Source organism: Schistocerca americana, chromosome 1, assembly GCF_021461395.2.
Source record: "Schistocerca americana isolate TAMUIC-IGC-003095 chromosome 1, iqSchAmer2.1, whole genome shotgun sequence".
NCBI lineage: Eukaryota > Metazoa > Arthropoda > Insecta > Orthoptera > Acrididae > Schistocerca > Schistocerca americana.
Genome location: NC_060119.1, coordinates 519,602,505 through 519,627,573, shown reverse-complemented (window position 1 = coordinate 519,627,573; position 25,069 = coordinate 519,602,505). Strand labels below are relative to the sequence as shown.

At 37.8% G+C, this 25,069-nt stretch overlaps 1 protein-coding gene across 1 annotated transcript in view; it reads left to right on the top strand.

Annotated features, from left to right (window-relative positions):
* LOC124605301 (phosphatidylinositol 4,5-bisphosphate 5-phosphatase A-like) overlaps window positions 1-21,141 on the top strand; it is an 81,532-nt gene extending 60,391 nt beyond the window's left edge. Inside the window, exons 8-9 of the mRNA XM_047136885.1 lie at window positions 6,961-7,098; window positions 19,169-21,141. Coding sequence (XP_046992841.1) covers window positions 6,961-7,098; window positions 19,169-19,423 — 393 coding nt within the window. The 3' untranslated portion in view covers window positions 19,424-21,141. The remainder of the gene's footprint in view (window positions 1-6,960; window positions 7,099-19,168) is intronic.
* The last annotated feature ends 3,928 nt before the right edge of the window (window positions 21,142-25,069 follow it).

The following is a 25,069-nucleotide window of genomic DNA, read 5'->3' as shown; positions in this document are numbered from 1 at the left end:
GGGTCCTGAGTTTGATTCCCGGCAGGGTCAGAGATTTTCACTTGCCTCGAGATGACTGGGTGTGTGTGTTGTCATCATCATCTTGAAAGTGGCAAGATTGGGCTGAGCAAAGGTTCAGAATTTGTACGGGTGCTGATAACCATGCAATTGACCGCCCCACAAACCAATCATCATCATCATCATCATCATCATCATCATCATCATCATCATCATCATCTTTGGCTATCTTGATTATCTTGTTACGGAATTGATGCCAGGTGCCTGCATTTTTCTTTTCCCATTCTTCTTTTATGTTACTTCCTTCGATCTTTTTGGTGTCGAATTTTTGAGGATGAGTTTTCATGTGGTGGATTCTTTTCAGAGTGAATTTCACTTTCATCCATACTAGATAGTGGTCAGAGGCACTGTTGGCTCCTCTTCGGACTTGCGTGTCATGAATTTCCTTCTGTGAAGGGTGTGTGATGACCATGTGGTCATTCTGATATTCTCTGAGAGACTGTATAGGAGAGCTCCAAGTCTTCTGTTTTTGAGGATGTTTCCTCAGTGAGGTGGTCATTATTTTAAGATTGTTCTGTTGACACACTTTGGTGAGTCTCATGCCATTCTTGTTGGTGAATTTATGGGCCGGGATTTTACTTGTGGTCTTTTGGTATCCTTTTCTCTGCCAATCTGGGCATTGAAGTTGCCTAGTAATATCTTTGTGACTTCTTTGGGGGCCTAATTCCATAATCTTCTCGAGTTTAGACCAAAACTGCTCTACCTTCTGCAGATCTCTCTTATTTTCAATGTTCGTGGGTGCATGTACGTTAATTACTGTGTATTTTTTGTTTGCAGATTGTATGCGCATTGTCATTAGTCCATTACCGTATTTACTCGAATCTAAGCCGCACCTGAAAAATGAGACTCGAAATCAAGGAAAAAAAAAAAATTCCCGAATCTAAGCCACACCTGAAATTTGAGACTCGAAATTCAAGGGGAGAGAAAAGTTTTAGGCGGCATCTCCAAATCGAAACAAAGTTGGTCCACTGTAATATGAGACAATTTAGGTCGAATGAATGACGATACAGCTACAGTAGTTTGGTTCGAGTCGTAAGCTTAGCAGTTAAGCTTTACCAGGTAGCCATTGCTATGCGTCAGGCGCTCCGTCCGTATTTATACGGGTACCCTTCCTTTTTCACGTGCTTCGTCTGGTTTGAATTGATTGCTTATTTTTTCTTTGATCTGATAAGCGCAGTTTTCTTTGTTATAGGTGTTTACGTCATTCTACGCTGAAAATGCATTACTGTACTGTGTCATGCATTGTTTGTCGTACTCTGATACTGCGTATTTACGGCCTGTCGCCGATCGCGGCATGGCTTGCTTTTGAGCGCGCTACCGCCGCTTACAAATAAAAAAAAGAAAAAAAAGAGAGAGAGGAATCGTCTCATTAGCAAAACAATGGCAAGAGACTGCTACTTGTTGTTACTCACACTGCTGCTTTCTTTGATAATGATTAACAAGAACCAAATAATAGACTGCGTATGATAGAAGATGTTCTGAACGAGAGTTTAGCGAAAATTTTTCTCCGTTTGAAAATCTTTGCAGGCGTCTCTTTAGTACATTGCATTCTGCACAGAAATTAGTCATCTTAGATTTAAAAAATCTAGCCAATTGCCTCGCTTCATTTCTGACTGTATCACTGTTTAGCAAAAGAATAATACAAATATAAACATGACATGATATGTACATTCTTCCGCGTTTGCTGTTGTCTCACTCTAGTTTTGTGGTTTATTACGCAGACAGGATTTAAATGAGATAGTAGCAAACACGAAACAATACATGGCAAAATGTTTATATTTGTATTATTCTTATGGTGACGAGAATACTGCATGTGATTCACAATTTATAAAAGTTCGTATTAGCAACCATCTCTTCTCACAGATAGGAAAAAATTCAGAACGTAGAGTTGGCCATATTGACAAACATCCTAAACATTCTTGCCAGTCGGGTTTTCGTAGTACATTGAAATGCTGCTACATTCGAAGATGAACAATACGGAATTAGTATTTACTTTGTTGGATAATGTATGAAAATGCAGTGGTCGAAACTCGGTGCGGAGAAAAAAAGCTTGTCTTCCACCTTTTTTTTTTTTTTTTAATTTATTTACTGATGCAGAGGTTTTGGCGCCAGTATTTATCTTTGTGCCTACAAAGCATGCCTGTGTAGCGCTACATATATTCGACGGCAGAACTAAGTTGTGGCGGCACCCACCGACATTTTTAAGAACTTCCGCTTGCTTTGCGCTCGATTCTAAGCCGCAGGCGGTTTTTTGGATTACAAAAACCGGAAAAAAAGTGCGGCTTAGATTCGAGTAAATACTGTATTTATAGGGGTGACTTCTTTAATAGAATCAACTATGCTCTTGTGAATGACAAATGCCATACCTAGGAGTGGGGTGCCATCTCTTCCTATTTGTTTGTCTTTTTTACTTTTGAAGATACAGTACTTACCATAGTCTAGTGAGTTTTCATCTGTAAGGCGTGTTTCCCGAAGAGAGATTGCACTCCTGCTTATGTTTTCAATATGATATTTTCTTACATTTTATATGAGCACAACAACTACATGGGTCTAAACAGAAAAGGGGGGGAGGGGGGAGCAAACTGGTGGTTGCTCTGTTGTTTTCCCAGACCATGTCCTCAAGGTCCAACTGCCTCAAGACTTTACTGTGTTCGATGCAGAATTATATGTGGTCTTGTGGATACTTGAGCAGATGAGATGGTCTCCCAGTTTTAAATTTCTTGTGTGCTCCGATTCTCTGAGTGCCCTTCACCTCTGCAACATTTTTACATGACAGGTAAAGTAATCCACAGGTAATCCAGGATGCCCTCCTCCAACGATGAAGACTAGGGAAGGGGGTGTCATTTTGTTGGGTACCAGGGCACAAGGGCTTTGTGGGGAACGAAAGGACAGATCTAGCAGTCAAGAGGGCATGTTGTGATCCTCAGTTGTTTCAGTGTACCATCTCTCTGCATGCTATAGCCTCACTGTTGAGATCGAAAGTCTTCCATCAGTGGGAGGGTAAATGGATGGAAGTGACGGACAGTAAGCTACATCTAGTAAAGCCCACAACGCAGCCATGGTGGACCTCCTTGCTGCCATGTCGATGGGACGAGGTCATCCATACTCATCTTCGCATAGGCCACAGCCCTATAACATATGGCTTCTTGCCCTGGAGAGAGGCCCTCAGTGTGCACCACAATTTTATCGGACTGTGTTTCATTTTCCGACCAGTGGGCCACAGTGGATTTGCCAACAGGCCTGTCCTCTGTTTTAATTAATGTCCAAACGAATGTAGTTTGAGTTTTAAAGTTTTGTGAATCATCCAATATTTTTCCCAAGAGTTCATGGGAATGGTTTTAATGTGTTCACAGGGTGACTGACTCTCGCGTTTTTTGTGAGCAGTCAACTAGTCACATTTCCCTGTGCCTTTCTTTTAGCTCCTGTATCATTTTACTTATGTTTTAGTCTCCCGTATAGCACATTTTAGAATTTCTTCATTGCCTTAGTGCATAAGTTAACATTTTCAATGTTTTATCCACATTCTTTCTTTTAACATGTGTAAGGGCGCTCGTAACCTCACCGTGTAGCGCTCATTAGCGCCACACACACACACACACATTCTCTCTCTCTCTCTCTCTCTCTCTCTCTCTCTCTCTCTCTCTCTCTCTCTCTCGAATCACAAGTCACATACTTTCTAACAACCACAAAATTCTCATGGTGTCTTCTTCATACATGTCAATCGTGCTGTCACTGAGCTCGCAAATTTCAGACTGCATTCCTTTAAGCCCAGACTGTGGACTTTGTTTCACAAGTTCACCACAAGTGCCATCTGCAGCTGTGCCCACAGTTCTACTACAAAAAGCAGTGAGCCCAAGGTGAAGTACATGGTGTGCCTACAGTGCTGTGTTGGCTGTACCCGTCATTGTAGTGCAATAAACAAAACTGAGTGGTGTAATTTACTGTAAGTTAACGACCAACCAAAGGTTGGTTTGAATGTCCCAGTGTGTTAATAGACATGAAATTATCGGAAGGAATATACCTTTGCTTTGTCAGATCTTTGGACTGACTTACCCAGCCAGTCACAGGAGACCTACAGGTAAAGATGGATTCCGAATCATGATGCAGCTCGACATTTTTCACATTGACAAGTCATTCCCAGAGGTAAAGAAGCATAAAAGGACTCAAAGGTTAGCAGGAATTAAATGCTGAGCACTTGAGTTTATAATCTAAACACACATAAAAAAGAAAGAATTACTTTACAGATTTTCCAGGGCTAATTTAATTGTTTTACATACTTTATAATAAGTACTTCAAATTTGGATTAGGGTTGTATTATTTCTTTTGTGTTATGACAGAGAGGCATGCCGAGTTACGTGCCACAGGCAACAAGAATAAATGTACTTTATTTACCCTCAGTAATGGAATACAACAAAGCAGTAATTCGCACTTGAGTCAACGCTGCTTGGTTCCAATACACTGGTAGTCATTGATGTGGCACTGGTAGAGCCCTGACAAGACATCTGATGTTACTTTATGTGTTACAACAGTATTCATATTTTGTTGTTATAAGGGAAAAGTTAATTTTCCACCGTAAACATGAAATTTATTTTTCAGTGTACTGTATCAAGTACTTACTTTGAATAACCAAAAATGAAAGAGTAATCAAAGAATTATTTCAATAATATTCATGGCTACAATGCAGCATTTGCTATGGTCAGCTCTGAGGCAAAATTTTCATACACAGTTTTACATGCAATATATCACTTTTTAAGATACATGACTTTATCATTGGTCACCTCCAATGTGTGGTCATTCACCATGTCATGCACAGTTACATTTTTATGAGATCAACATATTAGGTCAAATTTCAGGTACAGGCAATACTAGAAGAAATTAATGTATCTCTTGGGATCCACTATTAGGTAACACAGATGTTTACTGAGGGCTGCCGCCTCTCCAGGACACTGGCAACACCATCACAGAAGGTACAGGATAAATAGTGCAATCCCAACATAAGCACAATGTGTTTGTTGTCAACCATGTATCTTGCAGCCACCACAGTAACACACATAGTCAGCTTTGCCACTGTTAGTGCAGGCATCACGGGCACCGACTCCTGTTCTGCAGATCACATGTCCACCAATTGCTGGAGGAGTATTCTTCTACCAGGCAGCTATAGAGAATGCCAACTGGAGCCAGTTTGCATGGGGAATCACTGCAGACCAAACATCAGCCACAATCACCGGTCCCTCGATTAGAGCTCCTAGGTCCCAGTGCATTCCTTCTCTCTGAGTCGCATCCAGTCGCATCCAAGTCTTCACTCTGTGCCTCTCAAGTTCTCAATAGTGTCTGTCAATATGTCACGCCAAGCCGCATTCCAAGTCTTCACTCTGTATCTTGTTTGAGTTTCTCCATGCTGGGCTCGACAGCAGCCACACCTGTGGCCTGTCAGTGTGGAACGCACTGTTGCTCCACAGCCCATTCAGTGGAACCCATCTGTCCACAGTATTAAAAGTCATTTTTGCAGCAGAAAAAAAAGCACAAAGTTCTTTAAAATGTCACAGGAAATGCATTAACAAATGACAAATACAGCAAAACCATGGGAGGTGGCAAATGTTTACTCCCGCCCTCAGCATCTGCACTGCTAGATCGCCATGTGTGAAAGGATCAAACACAGCTGAATCAGCGCAACCAGTCCCGTGGACTAGCAGGTTATGCAGTCAAACTGCCAGCGTATAAAGCCTTATGGGGGCTTTGTCTTCAGTCAAGAATGTGACTTACTCGTGTGACCAAATTGCCAGTGACCAAAATGCAAGCATATTTTGGCTGGGTAGGAGCATGCTAGGGAGAAATGTAATTGGTATGTTTCCACTCTTGGACAGTATTGGCAAAAAGGTAATGATTTTTAATTTCCAATTTTCCAGTCTTATTTTACCCAACCAGACAGCTGTGCATTTCAAAGTGTTGCTTCCGGGACAAAGAAGTGCACCAGCCATGCGTCGTATTTGCCTGGTGGATTAAAAAGGAGGGTTGGTATGCTGGCCATGCTGGATCTGTTTCCACATATCCCCTGATGGGAATACTGGGCTTTTACCCAAGTCCTGCCTCATTTGCATGATTTGTAAATATTTAGGTACCTTTTTGCTCACATTCACACTATGCACAAACATTTGGGGCACACACATTCTGTCCTGGGGGGGGTAACTGGGTAGCAACGGGAAACACATCAGGCCATCCTTTTGAAGCATGCTAAAACCCTTAATAACCACACTGACCCTGCATTGGTGTGGGACAAAAGCACAAGAAAAAGAGTAATGTACAGTCTCCTTTTCTTTATGTATGGTCATTAAAAAGTCACTGCTGGGAGATAGTTCAGTTCGTTACCAAAATAATTATTTCCAGAATAGTTAAGAGAATTGTACACAAGCTCAGATTTATTTATTGATTGATTATTGCCACATTGACATTGTATCAGCATGTTTACTCTGTGTTAGAATGTTTGCCACAATAGCTTGACTGTTGGGCACCTTCTGATTATCTCAGGCCATCTAGACCCTAGTTACTGCAGCCACATAATTATTTTCTGTTATTTCTGTTGTGGGTTATTGTAGCTCTCTGCATATTTCAGTTATACTTCCATCCACTATGTAATAAATGTTTTCTATTAAATTATTGTGCCACAGGAGGTACCATTGAAATGGAGGGATGTAGAAATATTTCCGTAATGCCTTGCATAATTTGAAAAAATTTGATAATATGAATGGAATTTTATTTGTTGATAGTATACCTTATCTAGTTTTTATAGATAATGTGCAAATCAGTAATTGATGAAATCAAGAATTTTTTTTAATTTAATTTAATTTTATTTATTTATTTATTTTTTTTTTTTTTTATAAGTACAATGTAGTTATTTTGCTGCAGGTCTTCAGTGATCATGAAGATAGCTTTGTGACATTTGAAGAAATTGGTGTCTGGTGTACGTCACGTGATAATTCTGCTACATATTTAGTTCCTTCTGGTGTAGAACCAGCATTTTGGGACTGGATTGGAGTGTATAAGGTGAAATATTATTTAGTGTAATTAGTAACTTTAAATAGCTATCACTTGTCTTAAATACAGAAAAAGTGCTGTATTAAGTACCATGTGACATTACAGGCGCTAAGCTTTATATTAGTTGGATGCTAGAAGAGTAGTTAGCAGTTGAAACAAGCAGTTTTTCCTGGGAGAGAAGAATTAGCTGTTATTTGTGGGCTTGGGCATTGTTATTGCAAAATGCCTGCTTCAGGTCTGAACAATTTCACTCATGGTTTGAGAGCCAAGAGTTTTGAAATCAAATTTGAAGTGCCAGATAAATGATTGTTTTAACTTAGAAACTTGTGTTCATCTATTTCATTTACTAGCTGTGGCTGCATGTAATTATGGGCTTCTATTATGTTATAGACAATGGAAGATAGCCAATGAGATTTTTGGACTTAATGAGAAAATTCATACTAACCCCTAGACAGCAGGATTCTTCCAGTAAGAAGTTGTGATCCAACTCGTACTAAAAGCATTTTATAAGCAATTGAAAGTCCTGGATGGAATAGTGACAGTATTACAAAAAGGATACATTACGATTCACCTTACAGAGGAGACTTCGGGTTGTAGACAAGCACAGTGAAAAAACTGCTATAAATTTAAGCTTTCATCCAAAAGGCCTTGTTCAGAATTCGAAAAGACAACACAATCACATGAGCTCAACTCACACACACGATGACTGCGGCAGAGCCTTGTAGGGGATAGTCTGTACGGATGGTAGGTGTGATGTGGAGGCTGGGTAGTGCCTGAAGGGAAGGGATAGCATGGTTGGGGTAGGGGAAGGTGTAGTGCTGCTTTTGAGAGCCTGCAGGGACATGATGGAGACAGGGAAGGACTGCTAGGTGCACTCAGGAGGTTTGTTGGGAGATGGGGCGGGGGGCATACTGGAGGGTGCGATGGTGGAAGAAAAGGCTATGTAGTGCTGGAGTGGGAGCAGGGAGAGGTGGATAGGTGAAGAACAGGAGGTAGGAAAGGCTGAATGCTGGGGGTTATGGGAATATAGGATGTACAAGGGGGTACCCAAAAGAAATTGAATTTCTTTTTGGTGGCATAGCTTTTGTAGTACTGCATTTTGCTTCCAGGAGTGCATAGAGTGAACATTCCAGAGTCAGTAAGCCAAGTGCCATTGCTGAAGGTCAAGACTAGTTTCGCCAGAGTTTATAGTGACAACTGTTCTGTGTGATTGTTGTTTTTGCAATGGCTGCTTTCTGTGAACAGTATGCGGCAGTGGAATTCTGCTTTTTGCTTGGAAAAAGTGGAACAGAAACTCTTGAAATGTTAAAAACAGCATACGAGGAAACTTAAGTGTTCGTGCAGATCACAAACATCTGAACCAGGTGAGGTGGTTTCGAATTCTGGATAGTTAGGAAGGATTCCTCAGGAAGACTCATGAATAGGTGCCTCACCAGGTTTAGTTTCATTGATGACATCTTAGTGATTGGACCGTGGTCGAGGATACCCTATCCACATTCCTCTAGAATCCCAACATCTTCTACCTCATTCACTTTACCCAGTCCTCCTCAACCCAACAAACCACATTACTCAATGTTGACCTCTACCTCAAGGATGGCTACATCTGTACCTCCATCCATATCAAAATCACCAAACACCAGCAATTTCTCTATTTTGACAGCTGCCACTGATTCCATCCCAAGAAGTCCCGTCCCTATAGCCTACCCATCTGTTGTCGATCTGTTGTGATGAGTAGTTCCTTTCCAACTATACCAAGTATCTACTGAGGCTTCACAAACTGAAATTGTCTTCCCAACATTGTACAGAAACATGTTTCTCATGCCTTGTTTCTCTGCTTGCCCAACGCCTCCCATATACCCAAAATCCAGCCACAAAGGAGCACTTCCATCACGATGCAGTACCATCCAGGACTGGAGCCACTGAATCACATTTTCCACCAGGATTAAAACTACCTCTTATTGTGCTCTGAAATGAGAAATGTTCTACCCACTAACCTTCCCACGCCTTATACAGAGGTCTTCCACCACCCACTAAACCTATGCAATACCCTTGTCCATAAATTTTCCATCCCTGCTCCCAGCCCCTAGCCTCATGGCTCATATGCTTACAATAGTCCTAGATACACGATCTGTCCCATACATCCTCCTACCACCACCTACTCAATTGCACTCACAGGCATCTCTTATCCTGCCAATGCCAGGATTACCTGTAAAAGCAGGTATGTGATCTACAAACTAAGTTGCAACCACTGTGCTGCTTTCTATGTGGGCGTCAAAACCAACAAGCAATCTGTCCTTCATCAAACTGCGGCTAAGACACAGCTGGACCACCCAGTTGCTGAACATGCTGCACAGTGACTTCTTCACAGCCTATGGCATATGGATCCTTCCTACCAACACCAGCTTTTCAGAATTGTTCTGCTTGGACCTCTCACTGCGGTATATCCTACATTTCTGTAACCCCACCCCCCGGCCTCATCCTTCACTAGTCCCTGTCCTTCACCTACCTATCCCCTTTCCTGCTCCCACTCCAGAGCTATACAGACTTCTATTCCACCCACCCACTCACCCCCTACCAGACTACACAACCCTCTATTCCACCAAAGCATCCACCAATCCTTTTCCCTTCTTCTATTGCTCTCCTTTTCCCCACCCCCTCCTCCTTCAAACCTCCCAACTGGACCTACAAGCCCTACCGTTTATTACCATATTGACTTTTACACACAAAACAACCATAGTTGTAAATCTGAGCTTGCTCCAACTAAGGTTGACAACCTTCGAAAGTAAAAAATGGAAAGGTCTTTTAGGAAAAAAATTCCACCGTCCTGCTCAAAAAGGCAGGAAAAGGCTACATCGGATTCGGTGGGTAGTCAACTAGAAGACAGCAACGAATCGGAGCGTTTGCAACCATCCCAATGCACACTAAAACACAAAAAGAAGATTGAACATGAACAAATAAATTATATAGCAACACACAACATAAACTCACTACTTCAGACCGGAAAACTCAAGGAGCTAACAGATGGACTAAGTAAACAAAAAATTTTAATAACAGGGATCCAAGAAATGAGAAACACCACAGAGGACCCATTTGAATCACAAGGATACAGAATTTATAATGGGAAACCAGGACCGAGGGCAATGAAACAATGTCCCCAGTTTGGAACAGGGTTTTTAGTAAACATAAAAATAATAGATTCAGTAATGGATTTCCAAGCAGTATCACCAAGAATTGCGACTCTAAGCTTTAAAACAATGAATAAAACCTATACAATAATAAATGCTCATGGCCCAACAAATGAAAACAATTGTCTAACAAAAACAAAGGAAGAGGTAGATAAATTTTGGGACCTTCTAGAACAAACTGTGAACAGAGTAAATAAAAAGAATGTAAAAATCTTATTGGGAGATTTCAATGCTCGGTTGAGAAAAGAAAGGAAATATAAAGATATAATTGGAAAATGGAGTCCACATAAATTTACGAACAAAAACGGTCAAAGACTTGTAGAACTCTGCAGAGAACACAACCTTATATCTAAATCAACATACTTTAAGAGGAAGCCAAGTAAACTTAAAACATGGAAACATCCAGACTGGAGGAAGGGCGAGTGGCAGCTAGACCATGTCTGTATGGACAAAAATTTTCATAAGGAGATCCACAATGTTGAAGTACTGAGAGGAGTAGACACAGGCTCAGACCATTATATGGTTAAAATTAAAATCAAATTCACTCCATTAAAGAAGAGGACCAGAAAAACTAATCAAATAAAAAGGAGGTTTGACCCACATCAGCTAACTAAAAATAACAAGTACCAACAAATAACACAAACCATCAAATTAACAGATGATCTAGAACAACTAGCGCCTAGTCTTAAAAAAGAAGGAGAGAATCTAGCTCTCTTGAACCCACGAAGGAAACATGCATGGTGGACATCAAAATGTGACAAATTCCATGAAGATAGACACCAAGCATGGTTAAAGTTTCAAACACATAAAACTGAAGAAAATGTCATCAATCTAAAAAATGAAAGAAAAAAATTCACACAAAATATTAGAAGAATAAAGAGAGGATTTCATAAAGATATTATAAACTCTATAGAAGGTAATTATCACAAACCAACTCCAGGAACTACTATAAAATCTTTGGGAAACAACTACAACAATATGAGGCCCCTACACTAATACTGAAAGATGAAGATGGTAGAATGACACACAGTAACAAGGAAAATGCAGAAATCATGGCAAAAGCATTTAGCAAAATTCTAAATTGTGAGGAACCCAAAGAACCCATACAAATCAACATAAATACCCCAATAAAAACCAAACCTAACAAACTAGACCCTCCAACTTTACAAGAAGTAGAAAAAATTCTTAAAGAACAAAAAAATTATAAGGCATGTGGAGAAGATCAGGTTTTTGTTGAAATGAAATGTGGAAATATGCAAGTGACACAGTCAAGACCTCCTTACACATGGCTCTAACAAAAATTTGGGTAACAGAACAATTTCCCGAACATTGGACCACAGCTATCATCCACCCACTACACAAAAAGGGAGATAAGAGCAACCCAGACAACTACAGAGGAATCTCTCTCCTAGATTGCACATACAAAATTCTATCCAAGATCCTATATGAGAGAATCAAGGAGCAATTAGAACAGGAGTTAGGGGAATATCAGGGAGGTTTCAGACCGTGGAGAAGCTATGCAGAGCAGATAATTAGTTTAAAATTGATTATGGCATACTACAAGAAACGGAGCAAACCTCTGGCAATAACATTTGTAGATTTTAAGAAAGCATATGACTGTCTCCAAAGACCTTCAGTATTAAAAACTTTAAGAAATCTAGGAATCGATCCAAAACTAATTAAAATAATACAACATACTCTAACCAACACCAAATCAAAAGTGAAGTTTAGAGGAGAAATTTCAGAACCATTCCTCATAAAAACAGGCTTAAGACAAGGTGACTGCCTATCACCATTACTGTTCAACTGTGCACTTGAATACATAATGAGAGAATGGTACAAGGACAATCCAAAGATGATAAGAATTGGAAGTGCAAAAGATGATATTAGCTTAAACTGCTTGGGATTTGCTGATCATCTTGCTCTCCTAGCCAACACTGTTCAAGAAGCCAGGCAACAAGTGAAATCACTACAAGAAATAGCAGAGAAAGTAGGCCTTAGAATATCATTTGAAAAAACGAAGATTATGCTAACTCATCCACCACTTGCAAACAAAATTACAATAGGAGAACAGGAAATCAAAATTGTTGATAAATTTAAATATTTAGGCGAAATAATAACATACAATCTAAATGAGAAGCCATCATGGCAGAATAGAATAAAAAACTGAACTACGCAAATTACATTACCAAAACTACATACAACAACAAAAGCCTATCTATAGATGCAAAATTAAAACACTATAAAACAGTTACACAACCAGAAATAATGTATGCAGCTGAAACTATCTTCAAAACAACTAATACAGCAGAAATTGAAAGAATACTAGAAATAGAAAGAAGAATAATTAGGACATGTATAAATAAACAGTATAAAATAAATGGACATTGGAGAATAGCATCAAATGAAACAGTATATAAGAAAATAGAACCAGTCATGAGCACAGTCAGGAAGAAACGCATCTCATTCTTTGGACATCTGATGAGAACTCCAGAAAACAGAATTAGTAAAAAAATAATACAAAAATTGTGGGATAACAAGAGTGACATTAAATGGATCACAGAAATTAAGGAAGATATAAAAGAACTTCAAATTACAGTAGATGACCTAAAAAACAAGACAGAGAAAACCAGAATGCTGCAAGACCCGCAAACCAGACTACAAATGAAAATCAATAAAAGGAGTACAGGAAGAGTTGTCTCAGATGAAGAAAGAAAGAAAATATCTGAAAGAATGAAGAAATATTGGGCAGACAGAAGAGCAAAACACCTTTCATATAAGAATAGACTCTAATAATTATATTACCTAAATATCATATTAAGTTATTGTTGAACCAAATTGTATCCCCGTGTAACAACTTGTTTACAACTTTGTATTTTTGACTAGAGTGGTCCAATTAAGGCCATAAAATAAATAATAATAACACACAAAACACAACATTACATTATTCTCAAACTCGAAAGAACAGAAAAGAAAGAAATCCTGCATCAAGCAAAAAGCATGTGTATGTATTAAAGGTTTATTTTACATGTAGTACTCCTTAGCATCAGGTGCTTCTATATCTGAGCGATGAGCAGAACATTTGGTGATTTTCTACCATCTCATAGCAAAGGTTGAGATCTAATGCAACAGCCTGAAGTTGCCGTGAAAACGAAACAGTAATTTCAAATACAGTGGCGGCTACTGTCAAAGTTAAGACAGTCATATCATTGAATAGAAGCCAGAAGACTTGCACTTTCCAATGACGGAGAAGTTCTGTCCATTTCTTCAAGGAACTGTACAATAGTCAAAGAGCTCTTTGAATTGAAGGGGTGCCAATGCCTTTCAAGCCAGCTTGTGTCACTAAGACTTTGTTTCTTAACTCTTTTCGCCTCTGGGTGTTTTTCAAGGATAGCTCGCTTGATAAGTATCAACCTTTTTGCTGACTCTCTCACAATATTGGTAACACAACTTACAAATCGCATCATATTGCGAATACTAGGCAATCTGCAGACCCTCACAATAGCTAGGTTTAGTTTATGTGCTGCACAATGCGTATAAGTCACTAGCAGTTGGAGCTGCTTTATTCGGGATTGTACGCCACTGAACTTTCCAGACATGTTGGCACTTCCATCATAACCTTGACCTCTTAAATTCTTAACTTGTAGGCTGACTTGATTTAATTCTTGAATGATTCGATTGCTTAATGCAGCACCAGTCATATCAGTTGCAGATAGAAAGCATATGAAGTCCTCATGTATTGTGCTTTTTTTGTAAATTCAGATACCTGGTACAACAACTGAGTTGTTCCGTCACCAAGGAAAGCATAATATTTTGCTTCTTTGACAGTGTCGAGTACCTTTTTCATAATGACAGAATGGCAACAATCGATCAGCTGATTCTGAGTTGTTTTGCTCAGATACGTAGCATTTTTTTGGGACAGTCTGGAGGGATGAATCACCTGAATCAATGCGAAATTTTAAAAGTGCTTGAAATTTTCCTTGGCTGATTTCATCACTCAGTGTACCATCATCTCGGTGGCCTCTTAACGGTACGTTTTCTCGATCACATAATATGATCGTCTTCACTGCAGGAATCGGCCACTCTTTGTTTGATTTAACAATTTTCAGTTTCTCAATTTTGATTAAATTATTTACAAATTTTTCAGGATTTTCATATGAACTTTTGAAATGTGTGCTTTTTAAAACTGCCATTTTGTGATAATCTGTGGCGGAATGGTTTCTGAACCTTTCTAGTACTTTTATGTATTTGCACAGCGGACGAGTGACTAAAGATCTTAGAGCCACAGAATGCTTTCCCCCATTATCTGCTCAAGAAAATAGTACGCAAGGCAAATAATATGCACTGTTCTGTTGTTGGCTATAGATTAGCCAAGAGTATTTCTTTAGCCTGTAAGAACGAAACTTTCTTTTTTGTCCACCCGCTGCTGCTCAGAATATGCATAATTATGACATTGTTCTGAAGACTCCATCAGATGTTTATACTTTCCCTCATCACTGAGTACTTTTCCTACCACATACGAAATATCAAAAGGATTTGCAGCACAAGTAGTCAGTGTACTAGCCACTTCCATTGAGACTGGTTCTGGCTCTGTAACAACAGCAAACAAAAACTACAACTTGTATACACAAATCAGAAAATCGTATACAAGCAAATCAAAAAATCGTATACAAGCAAATCAACTACTTATCAACAACTAGAATAACTCATCAGAACTATATCACAGGTTTATTTAAAAAGGCAAATAATCATTTAAGGGTTTAAAATAAAACTCACTAATATATATAAAAACAAAGATGATGAGACTTACCAAACAAAAGCGCTGGCAGGTCGATAGAGACACACACACACACACACACACACACACACACACACACACATCAGTGGGTTCTATTTTTATTTTTAACTGTAAATTTGTTGTTAACATATTAACATTTTCGTCGTTTACAACGTTATGTAAAAGTTACATTTATAACTTAATTGGCGAAAAGTAACATACCTTACATTATATTATTGTCCTCTTGTTTTGGTAGCTGTTATGCTACACAATATACAACATGTCATCTGCAAACAGCAAAACGTAATTTATTTTCTATTTGTTATGTATTTGCGAACGGAAATAAGACTGTATCACGTTTTCTTTCTGTAACTTACAGTTTTGAAGTTGTGGTACGTTTTCCTGTCTTGTTGGCGGAGTAAATGGGCTTACTTCTTTGCCTGTGTTCGCGTGGTAATGCAGTTTTTCGATTACTCAAAACATAGGCGGAGTTTTCGCTGCCACTACGTGTTGTTGTGGCTGTATGGCGTTCGTTTGTTTCGTATCGCGTTCTGCTGGCTGAGGCGCGCGAGTTTGAATTGTATTTGGTGTTAGTTGTGTGTGGTGTATGTGGGTTTGCCTGTGTGTGATGAGTACTGGGGCAGAGAGAGTATGTGTGTGTGTGTGTGTGTGTGTGTGTGTGTGTGTGTGTGTGTGTGTGTGTGTGTGTGTTTTACTTGTATAGTTCTTCTATTGTGGCGAAGAGAGTTTTGTTGCACAGTGATGTGTATTCATTGAGTACTTTCTTATAAGTTCCTACCTGTGTCAGCACTTCTGTTGGTGGTTCATTATTGTGGCAATATTGTTTCTTCCTTCAGGTTCCTGCTCGAATCAACAAATCTGAATTCATCATTTCAGATTTCATTTTATTTTTTGCTTTAGTTTTAATAATGTTCATCTGGCCAAAAATTCTTTCCACTTCCGCATTTGCATTTCTGTGTTGAAGCATTTCACAGCACAAATTAACGTCTCTTTTGGGCCATTTATTTGTCATTGAAAACCAGTTTTTGTTAATGTGCCAGGATCAATATTACACGATTCAAGGAGAGGAATCAATGACTTTTTAACAACACGAAGAGCTTTGGGCACTGAAACAAGTGAAATTCTCGTCAAAATTTCTTGTTGTCTGGAAGCCTCTTAGCTCAGGATTAGGTTGACCAGACACATCTAGAGGTCATGGATTAGTTAATTTGGTAATGGAGAGTAGTCTGGGTGGTAAAAATGTAGAGGGCCCCCAGTGCTTGGCTATGATTACCAGGTTCAAGTGGGTGTAGGTTCCATTAGTTACACAAAGATGAAAAGACTTGCATTGGATACAAAAGTGTGGGAAGTTGCATAAAACCAGTGTTCTGACTGAAGACTGCAACAACTATGCTAAATACAGCATGCCATGTGTTTGATAAATGCAGATCACCACTAAACTTGGCGTAACAATATTGGAAAGCAACAGGTTCAAATTTCAGTCCAACTATCGTAATAGGATAGACTTTTCCCAAGGTTTCACATAACCACTATATATAGCTATGAACACATTCACATAGGCCAAGAAGTGAGTTCTTTTAATAAATAATTTGTTTACTAAATCTACAGTTGTTTTGGTGACCACAGAAAATTTTTTGGAGAGAATTGGGAGGTGCTCAGTTACTGCTGTAATGAAGAGCAAGAATTTATTGAGAGACTAGGAATAGTCAGTCAGTCAACAAGTGTGTTTCATGAAAATTATTGTCATTGGCAACGAGGATCCTGCTCTGACATAGTTGAATAACGGTGTTAAAAGACGTCCAGAATACAGATACTCTGCTGGAAAAGCTTAAAACTGATCTCTGTTTTGAAGCTGTAACTGTTTTCCTTCTGATAGGAATGATCAATTTTAGCTCACTTGTAGTAGTAGTAGTAGTAGTAGTAGTACAACAATCACTAAGTGTGTAGGGAATATTTCAGAACAGGTGCTTCAACTGATGCATGCTCCAGATTTGAGAAGTAATTGGGATAATAATTAACAATATTAAATTTTTGATGTTAGGTAAGTGGAATCAAATATATTGGGTATGAAGCCCGTAAGGAGTGGTCCTTATTTGAGGCTTACTGAGCCACACAACGGTCCATATGAGATAAGATTTGCAGAAGTGACAATAAGTGTAGGATATTTTCCCCAATTGGTGCAAATAGAAGAAGAAGAAATAACGAGGTAGCAGCAAACTGAAGGGCATCCAAAGAATATCTTTGCATTCTTTTGGACAGATGACAGTTGTACAAAATTTCTGAAATAATGACGTTCTTGCCATTGACTGTAATTATTGTTTGTTACATTATTGGCCATTGTGTAATTGTCAAGTGGTGCTTGATGTGCGTGAAGACGAGCCGAGCCACCAAGCTGTACAGCCACCAGCATATGGCAGACAAACATAAAACATATAACAAGTTGTCATGCATAAAATTAGTATAAAAACTGGTTAATTTAGCAGCAGAAACAACACTTCCTAGGCGGGTTACATATAGCAAATTAAAAATAAATGTATAAAGTGCTATTTGGGGAATGAACTATCTATGTAAAATATAGCAGGAGAGTGCTAGCTGAATGTAAATGATTGTGGAGTGAAGGAAACCACTCACTGAATAGCAAGAGCTTTGAGCTGTTAACAGAAACACACAAAACAGGGAGAAAACTTGCTAGTTTTCGGAACAAATAACTTGTCAAGTTACAGTAAATGTGTACATGCCCCCCCCCCCCCCCCAAAAAACACACACACACACACACACACACACACAGGGTTTGTGGTGGTACACCTCACTTTCCCATCAGTTCCTGTAATAAGTGGAACCTGAAGAAGATGTTGCCATACAGTGTGGCCTTAAAAGCACCCAACTCTATCCTACATACAGATGTGAACATCAGTTAATCCAGGCTTACCTTGGGGAGGTAGGTGTAGAGGAAGGGCTGGACCACAGTCATAACAGTGGGAGAGTCTGAAATTTTACTCGTTTCAATTAATGTAGTCTGCACTTAAAATCTACAAACAGGAAAATGAATATTAAGAACTGAAATGGAAGGTAAAGGTGCATTAGCATACAGTATCAGATTTCATACATTATCAAGCATCAGTTAAAAATGTCACAAAATGTTATCAAAGAAGCCATTATAAGGTTGAGACAAATGTAAGAGAGATGTCTTCCAGTCTGGTTGATCATTTGTGTCTCACAAATAGTAAACAACATTCTCAATTTTCAAAGGTGTCACAGCTCTTAAATGTGCTTGAGGCTTTAGAGCCAGACTTTTGCCAATGTGACACCTACCACAGGGTCCTCTGAGATGGACACTGCCTATTTGGGCACTTCATGTTGACTGCTTCAGGACATTGACAAAAATGAGGCTGAGTGACCCTGCTAACTGCTGTTTAAAAACTTTTCCTAGCAGAAAACGGGCACTATTTTCTATAGCAACTCCAAATGGTGCTTCCTGCAAAAGGCTAAGTTCATTTTACAAGTGAACTCTCTGGTTCTGTTAGGTTACCATTAACTGGGTGGTCCTAGCTGCAATTACATCTAAGGAAGGTAGGCACTGCTGACATCCTTCTTCAAGCCGAGGAGCCCTCTAATGGTCACTCCCATCTTGGTGATCACCAATGATTACAGCTTGAAAGGCATTTCATTAAAATTAACTTGTACCAAAATTACTGCTTTATAGAGGGAATGATAATATGTAATTTCCATCCCAAATGTTTTATCGCAGGTTGTGAGAATAGTCTGGGAGGTTTAGAGAACAAGAAAAAGTTAACATATCTTAATCATAATTGTACATCTTGTGATATGTCTGATATTCTGCAAATCATTGGACAGCAAGTTTGCTTATAGATAGTTGTGCGCCTCTGGTGCACTGTGATACGTATAAAAGTTTGTTATAGTAAGCTAGTTGGTATTCACTGACAACTTTTTCTTTTTTAATGATGCAAATTTTACCATTGTTTCCAGGTATGCAATGAATGTTTTTCCTTATTGGAGCTTATTTTCTTAAGTAATTTCGTGTTTAAAAAAATGTTTTTGATTTTCTCAATTGCTGATTTAAAACTGAACTTTCTAGGATGGTTTTACAAGCCTCGATGACTACATCTGTTACTCATATGCTCCTAGAATGACTGTAGCTGTGAGATCTGATGATGGTTCCCAGGTGAAGAAAATAACATTCCCAGTCTGCACTCTAAGGACAACAGGTCTTCATCGTCTTGTATATTTTGGAAGTAATTCAGGAAGTATTCTAGGAATGAGCCAAGTGTTTGAAATCAAGAGTACTGATTCAAGCCACTTGCATAATGGATTTGATAATGATGAGACCTGAGTGTGTTGTTTGTGGTATAAAATGCATTATTTATTTGTCTGTCATCTGTGAACTTAAGTTTTGACAGTACATGCAATGGCTGGAGGCATTGCTGCTCGTTTGTATTGAATGTACAGTGTGTGAGAGGGTTAAATAGTTACTCTCTTTGTGATGCAATATTTTTGTGTAAAGAAAAAAAAGCTATTTCATCTGTTGAAGCACATTGGAGGCTGATACAGAATGCTGTTTTATACTTCAGCTTAAATGAAACTTCTCATATTGATAGTTCCATTAACACAATGGACTTGTGTCTGTAGTGTTTAAAACTCACTTGAATTGGATAGTACCTGTTTTGGCAAATTAGCCATGGCTCCTAGTAACTGTTAATGCAGTGTTGTTGCTTTCTAAATCTTACAATACACTGTTAGGTTTCAAATTATTGCTCATTGTTCTAAGATCCAAAAGATAAACTTTAGATATGTACTTACAGTATGTAAAATAATTAGTTATTTTCATGCATGTTTGGCTGTTTCTGCTGGCCATCTTAATATAATTAACCTAAATAAGAAATTTAAATGTCTTGAGACATTGGCAGTCCATAATCGTTCCTATAGTAAGCTAACACGTATTGCCAGTACTTTGCGTATTTTTTTGGAACAGTACATATCACTATTTTAACCTTTTTGTGACAGTATTTTGTGCAGAGCCTCTAGAAGAAAGTGTTTGTGGTGGGAAATTAATTGTATATGAAACAGATGTGGTGCATTTACTTTGTATTTTGTATACTCTAATTCTTAAAACAAAGTATAAGTGTTCACATGTACTTTCAGTATTTTGATATCACACTATCTGAATTTGCTGTTAGTCAGTCCTATGCATTCAACATAAGTTTTCATGTAATCACAATAGATAATATGTTGTTGATTTAAGAAATTATACGGTACAGTACCTGATTTCTTTAACTTGAAAGAAAGATTTTATTTTTGGGTGTAAATTATGTCATTGCTTTTTGCAAGGATCACAAATGTAAGCATAATTCGTTACTTTGCCAGTGTTCATTGCAGGTCCATTTGTCTCCCTTAGTTTCAGAACTGTAGGGGTAGTCTTTGCACACCAGTTAATTCAAATTTTGTGATGCTATAAACTCTCTGTGTGTTGGATTATACTTCTGATTATCATTAAAAGTCCAAAAAACATTTGTGTTCAGTCTGTTTTCTTTTTTATAGTGAAAAAGTTTATAGTTTGCAGTTTTTGTCATGTCATAAGCCTGTAGTTTATTTATGGTTTTATTTTTTCCATCTCCTTGGAAAGTGCAGTAATTTGTTACAGTATAAATATAGAGTTATTCTTATGAACATTATCACTGTAAAGAAAGACAGAGAAGAATATGTCATGGAGGATTTGCCAGTCTTTCATAAGCAGCTTTAACAGAGCTCCAAAGAGATATTTTTATTAAAGAAATATGTTGTTGGTTTTTCTTTTCTTTTACTCTGTAACTTTGGTGATGTATGTCACTTTTTCCTTTACGAATTGCATTTAATTATATGTCTTTAAAGTGATTAAACATGTATGCAAATGTTTCATGTGAAATCTGCTTAAAGTTCCTTTACAGCAATGACAAGTACAGTTCTTTAGAGCGATTTACCTACCAGGTTTACTATAAATTTTAATCTGATATATATTTGTTGGAAACAGTTGCCAACATTGAATTAGCACAGATATTAAACACAAGAATGTGACATTAGTTACCAGTACATCTTTCCCATTCCCTGTAGATTTCTTGTTTGCTTTTGATTTTTTTTTTTAATTGATAGATTTGCAGCAGATAACTAGACACTAACAGATGTGCCTCCTCCTGTTCAAGGAGACCTGTAAGCATAATGGATATTCCAGTATTGAAATATTAAACTAAGTATGAGGATAATAGCCATTTACCTGCAGTTAAATGATTGTGGCACATATGCTTATGTGAAAGGACAGAAAAATCATACCAGCTTTAAAGTCTGAGCTCTTTTCTTAGAATTAGGTAAAGCTAATACAATTTTCAGAGTCTTCAAGTGTGCCTATGCCTTCACATATTTGCTGGTGAGTGTTACCTATCTTATTTTAAATCTTTTTTATCCTCATTTTTTATTTTTTGGCTCAGTTAATAAAGTTGGTTTAGTAGTATTTTACACCACAAATGTTGACTTGTTCAATAACAGTTGCAGTTAATTATCAGAAAGAGTAAGGTAGTGTTTGTACGTATATGTTGGTTTCATTAAGGTAAAGATGTGAGTTTTAGGCATTTTGTGATCGTGTTTTGTCTGTGTGTGTTAAGTTATTTCATCATTTGTTATCTGTAATACATGAGTATTCTGATGAAGAAAATTATATGAATCCTGAAAGATTGTGCTTAATTTTTGGAAGCTATTGTGCTTACAGGTCTTAAGTTGCGTTTTGGAATAACCCAGAACCGACTAATGGCTGTACTTTTCTCATAACTATGGGTTTTTATTCTTTCAGTTTAATTAAGTATAAAGTCTGAGAGGAATAATATAAAGAAGGCAACCTCTGTTTTTTAAAACTGTTTCGTTGAATGTGATAGAGATGCTTCTGCATTACTAATGCTTAATATCATTTCAACTGCTTGTGACAACTTTGTTCATTTTCTAGTTAGACACTTTAAGGTCTTTTAGCCTCTTTTTTAATTGTGTTAAATGGACAACACTAATTATATTTAATTGTACAATTGTTGTTCATTGTGATACGATCTCATTAAATTGCTTTTTGTGTTCTGCATAATCTTTCTAATATGCTATAAACATTTTCTTAATGGAATATGCTTGTCTTTGTTGGTAAAGAAGTTCCAGTTGGTAAGCATTGCAGGTCAATGCTATAGAAAATGTTTTGTAATGTACAAATCCTTTTAACAACTGTAAAACTGTTACTTCTTAGTGGCTTCCATTAAAGACCACTGCGTTTTGTTTGTTCGATAGACTTCATTAGCTATGAGTTATGTAGGTATCTGTATTATATTTCAAAAAACAAATAACTTGGTTTAGCTTTCTCACAACCTTTTGTTTAAATTTTGTGAATAGAAATAGGGTTTCATACTTTTCATATGTGAATGGCAAATTATGGACGCATATCAAAGTGCTAGGAGCAAAAGCAATAAATCACAATATAAAAAATTGATCCCTATAGTGGACATGACCATTAACAAAGTAGTTGGTTGATGTAGCTCATCTGTTTAAGTTAGGTTTACAAGAACCCAACTTACTCTCCCTCCCCCCTCCTGCTCCTCACTTCCCCTACCATCATCAGTGCAGGTACATACTTACAGATCTTTCTCATCCCCCCCCCCCCCCCCCCACACACACACACACACAGAAAAGGCTAATTTTCTCATCCTGGTTTCAATCTGTATGATGTGATCTCCCTCATCTGTTTTTATGTCTATATGTACCTTTGCACTTACTTTCATTTGTTCATTAATTTTATTTTTGAATTCTGTTATCTCATCCTCCTATCTTTTGTATCCATCTCACTCTTGTGATTATTCACTTGTAACTACATTTAATTTCTTTCCTGCAATAAAATTACAGATAACTTTCTCACTGCTTCTCATTTATGTGTAATCTTCAGATGATTGCTTTGCTGGCCAGGACTATTTGTATATATTATTGTGTGTGGTTTCCTTGGTATTGTTTTCTGTCCCGCCACTGTAATGATTTTGTTTTAAATTCTTATTTGACATATTTCAATTTTGTTTTGCAGTTGATTTGTTTTTCCTTCTTTATTTCTGTTTCCTGGCCTTATGTCTCACCTTCCAGGGTGCAAAACCAGAAAGACAGCTTATTTTGGTTTGGAAGTGAATATCTGTATCTGATGATTTCAAACACCTGTGAAATACAGAGTGTTATGTAACCAGCTTGTATCTTGGTTCAGTGTTCATTTATTTGCATTCATTAGGTTTTTGCCCCATTTGCACCCTCAGCCCATTGACGACTTGTTGGCTCAGCTCAGAGATCCAAAATTGCAGTTGTCGAAATGTTATTTTACAGCTTTGATGAATAGTGAGTGCATTGTACTTACAAAAAAATCATAAGTTTCACAGAGTTTCATATTCGACTTTAAATTGTGGACGAGCTAGTCCTTAGGCCAATGGGAGATAACTGCTTACCACTGTACTGTAGCCTATAAGATGTAAACACACTTGAAATAATTTACTGCACACTGCCTTGGTATGTAGAAGCCCATGGCACCCACAAATATATTCTTTGAGCAGGTAAATTTGTCGGTGTAATGCATTCCCCTGTACTTGGGTATCAATTTGATGAAAGACATAATTATTCTGGAAGTCTATACACTGGTGATTGATGCAGACTGCATTCGTTTGTGAGAAAAAGGAAGTGATAAAATTTTGCATTTTAATTTCATTTTTCAGGAGATACTTTAGGATTTATTAGCATATTGAAGTCCTTTTTCTAAGCAGTCACAATCACTAACTGCCTTAGTTTTGCACTGTAAAAATTGTGTAACTGTTATATATAAGATTGATTTTTGTATGGGGCCAATATCCATTTGTACTTAGTTGTATATACAGGTCAGTGTATGCTTCCATGATTATAGTAGATGGGCTGTGCAGCTGAAAGGTTGAAAATGGAGACCTTTTATCTTCTAGCTTTTTAATTATTTTATTGTTTTGTGTGTACAATAAAAAGTGCCTTAAATTTTAAATATATTTGCCAATAATTTAAAATATTGTATCATAGTAAAATATATTTCTCAATAAAAATCTTTGTTTATTGCTCTTTGTTAAAATTTGAATATACCTTTACATAAAATAGGGCAATCAGTTGAAAAAGTAAAATGCAATCAATGAAAGAGGAAAAGAAAGGCTTACAGAAATCTGGTTAATTATCTAGAGCACATTTCAGCACAATTTCTAGCAATCGCTGGAAAATTGTGGAAGTGTTGTTAATATATTGTCCAACAGTTACTCATTATTCTCTACCACTCCAAAGTGATAGACTGAACTTCTACATCTGTACTCGACAAGCCACCTTGTGGTGTGTGTCGAAGGGTACTTCAGTAATCACTACATTTTTCTGTTTCCCTGTTCCATTTGCAATTTGTCTTTGGGAAGACCAGATACCTGTAAGTCTGTATTACAACCATGAATTTCTAAGTTTTCCATCATACTCATTTTGCAAGAGTTGTGTGGGTGGAAGTAATATGCTGCCTGATGGTTAGAAGTGGCTGCTCTCACGGTTGTAACAGTAAACCTCAGTGAGCTGCATAAGGTCTGTTGTGCAGCATATGCCAGTTTGATGAGCATCACCACTCTGTGTTACTAATTGAATCTTTAGTGAATTTACTGCTCTTCTTTGGACCTCCCCTATTAACCCTACACAGTATAGACTACATTAGCCCAATCAATAAAATAAAATGGATGGGTGGGAGGGGGTGGGGGGGATTTGCATAGTCACATTTTTGTACAGTGGTAGGAGGGAATTCCATGTTCAATATGCTAAAAATCCCAATTGGTGGAATGTGGTGTGTGTGTGTGTGTGTGTGTGTGTGTGTGTGTGTGTGTGTGTGTGTAAAGGTCACTTTTCTATGTTTTTCTTGAATAACTTGAAAATTGCAGCTTCAGTACTAAATAAAAATATGTTAAATTTG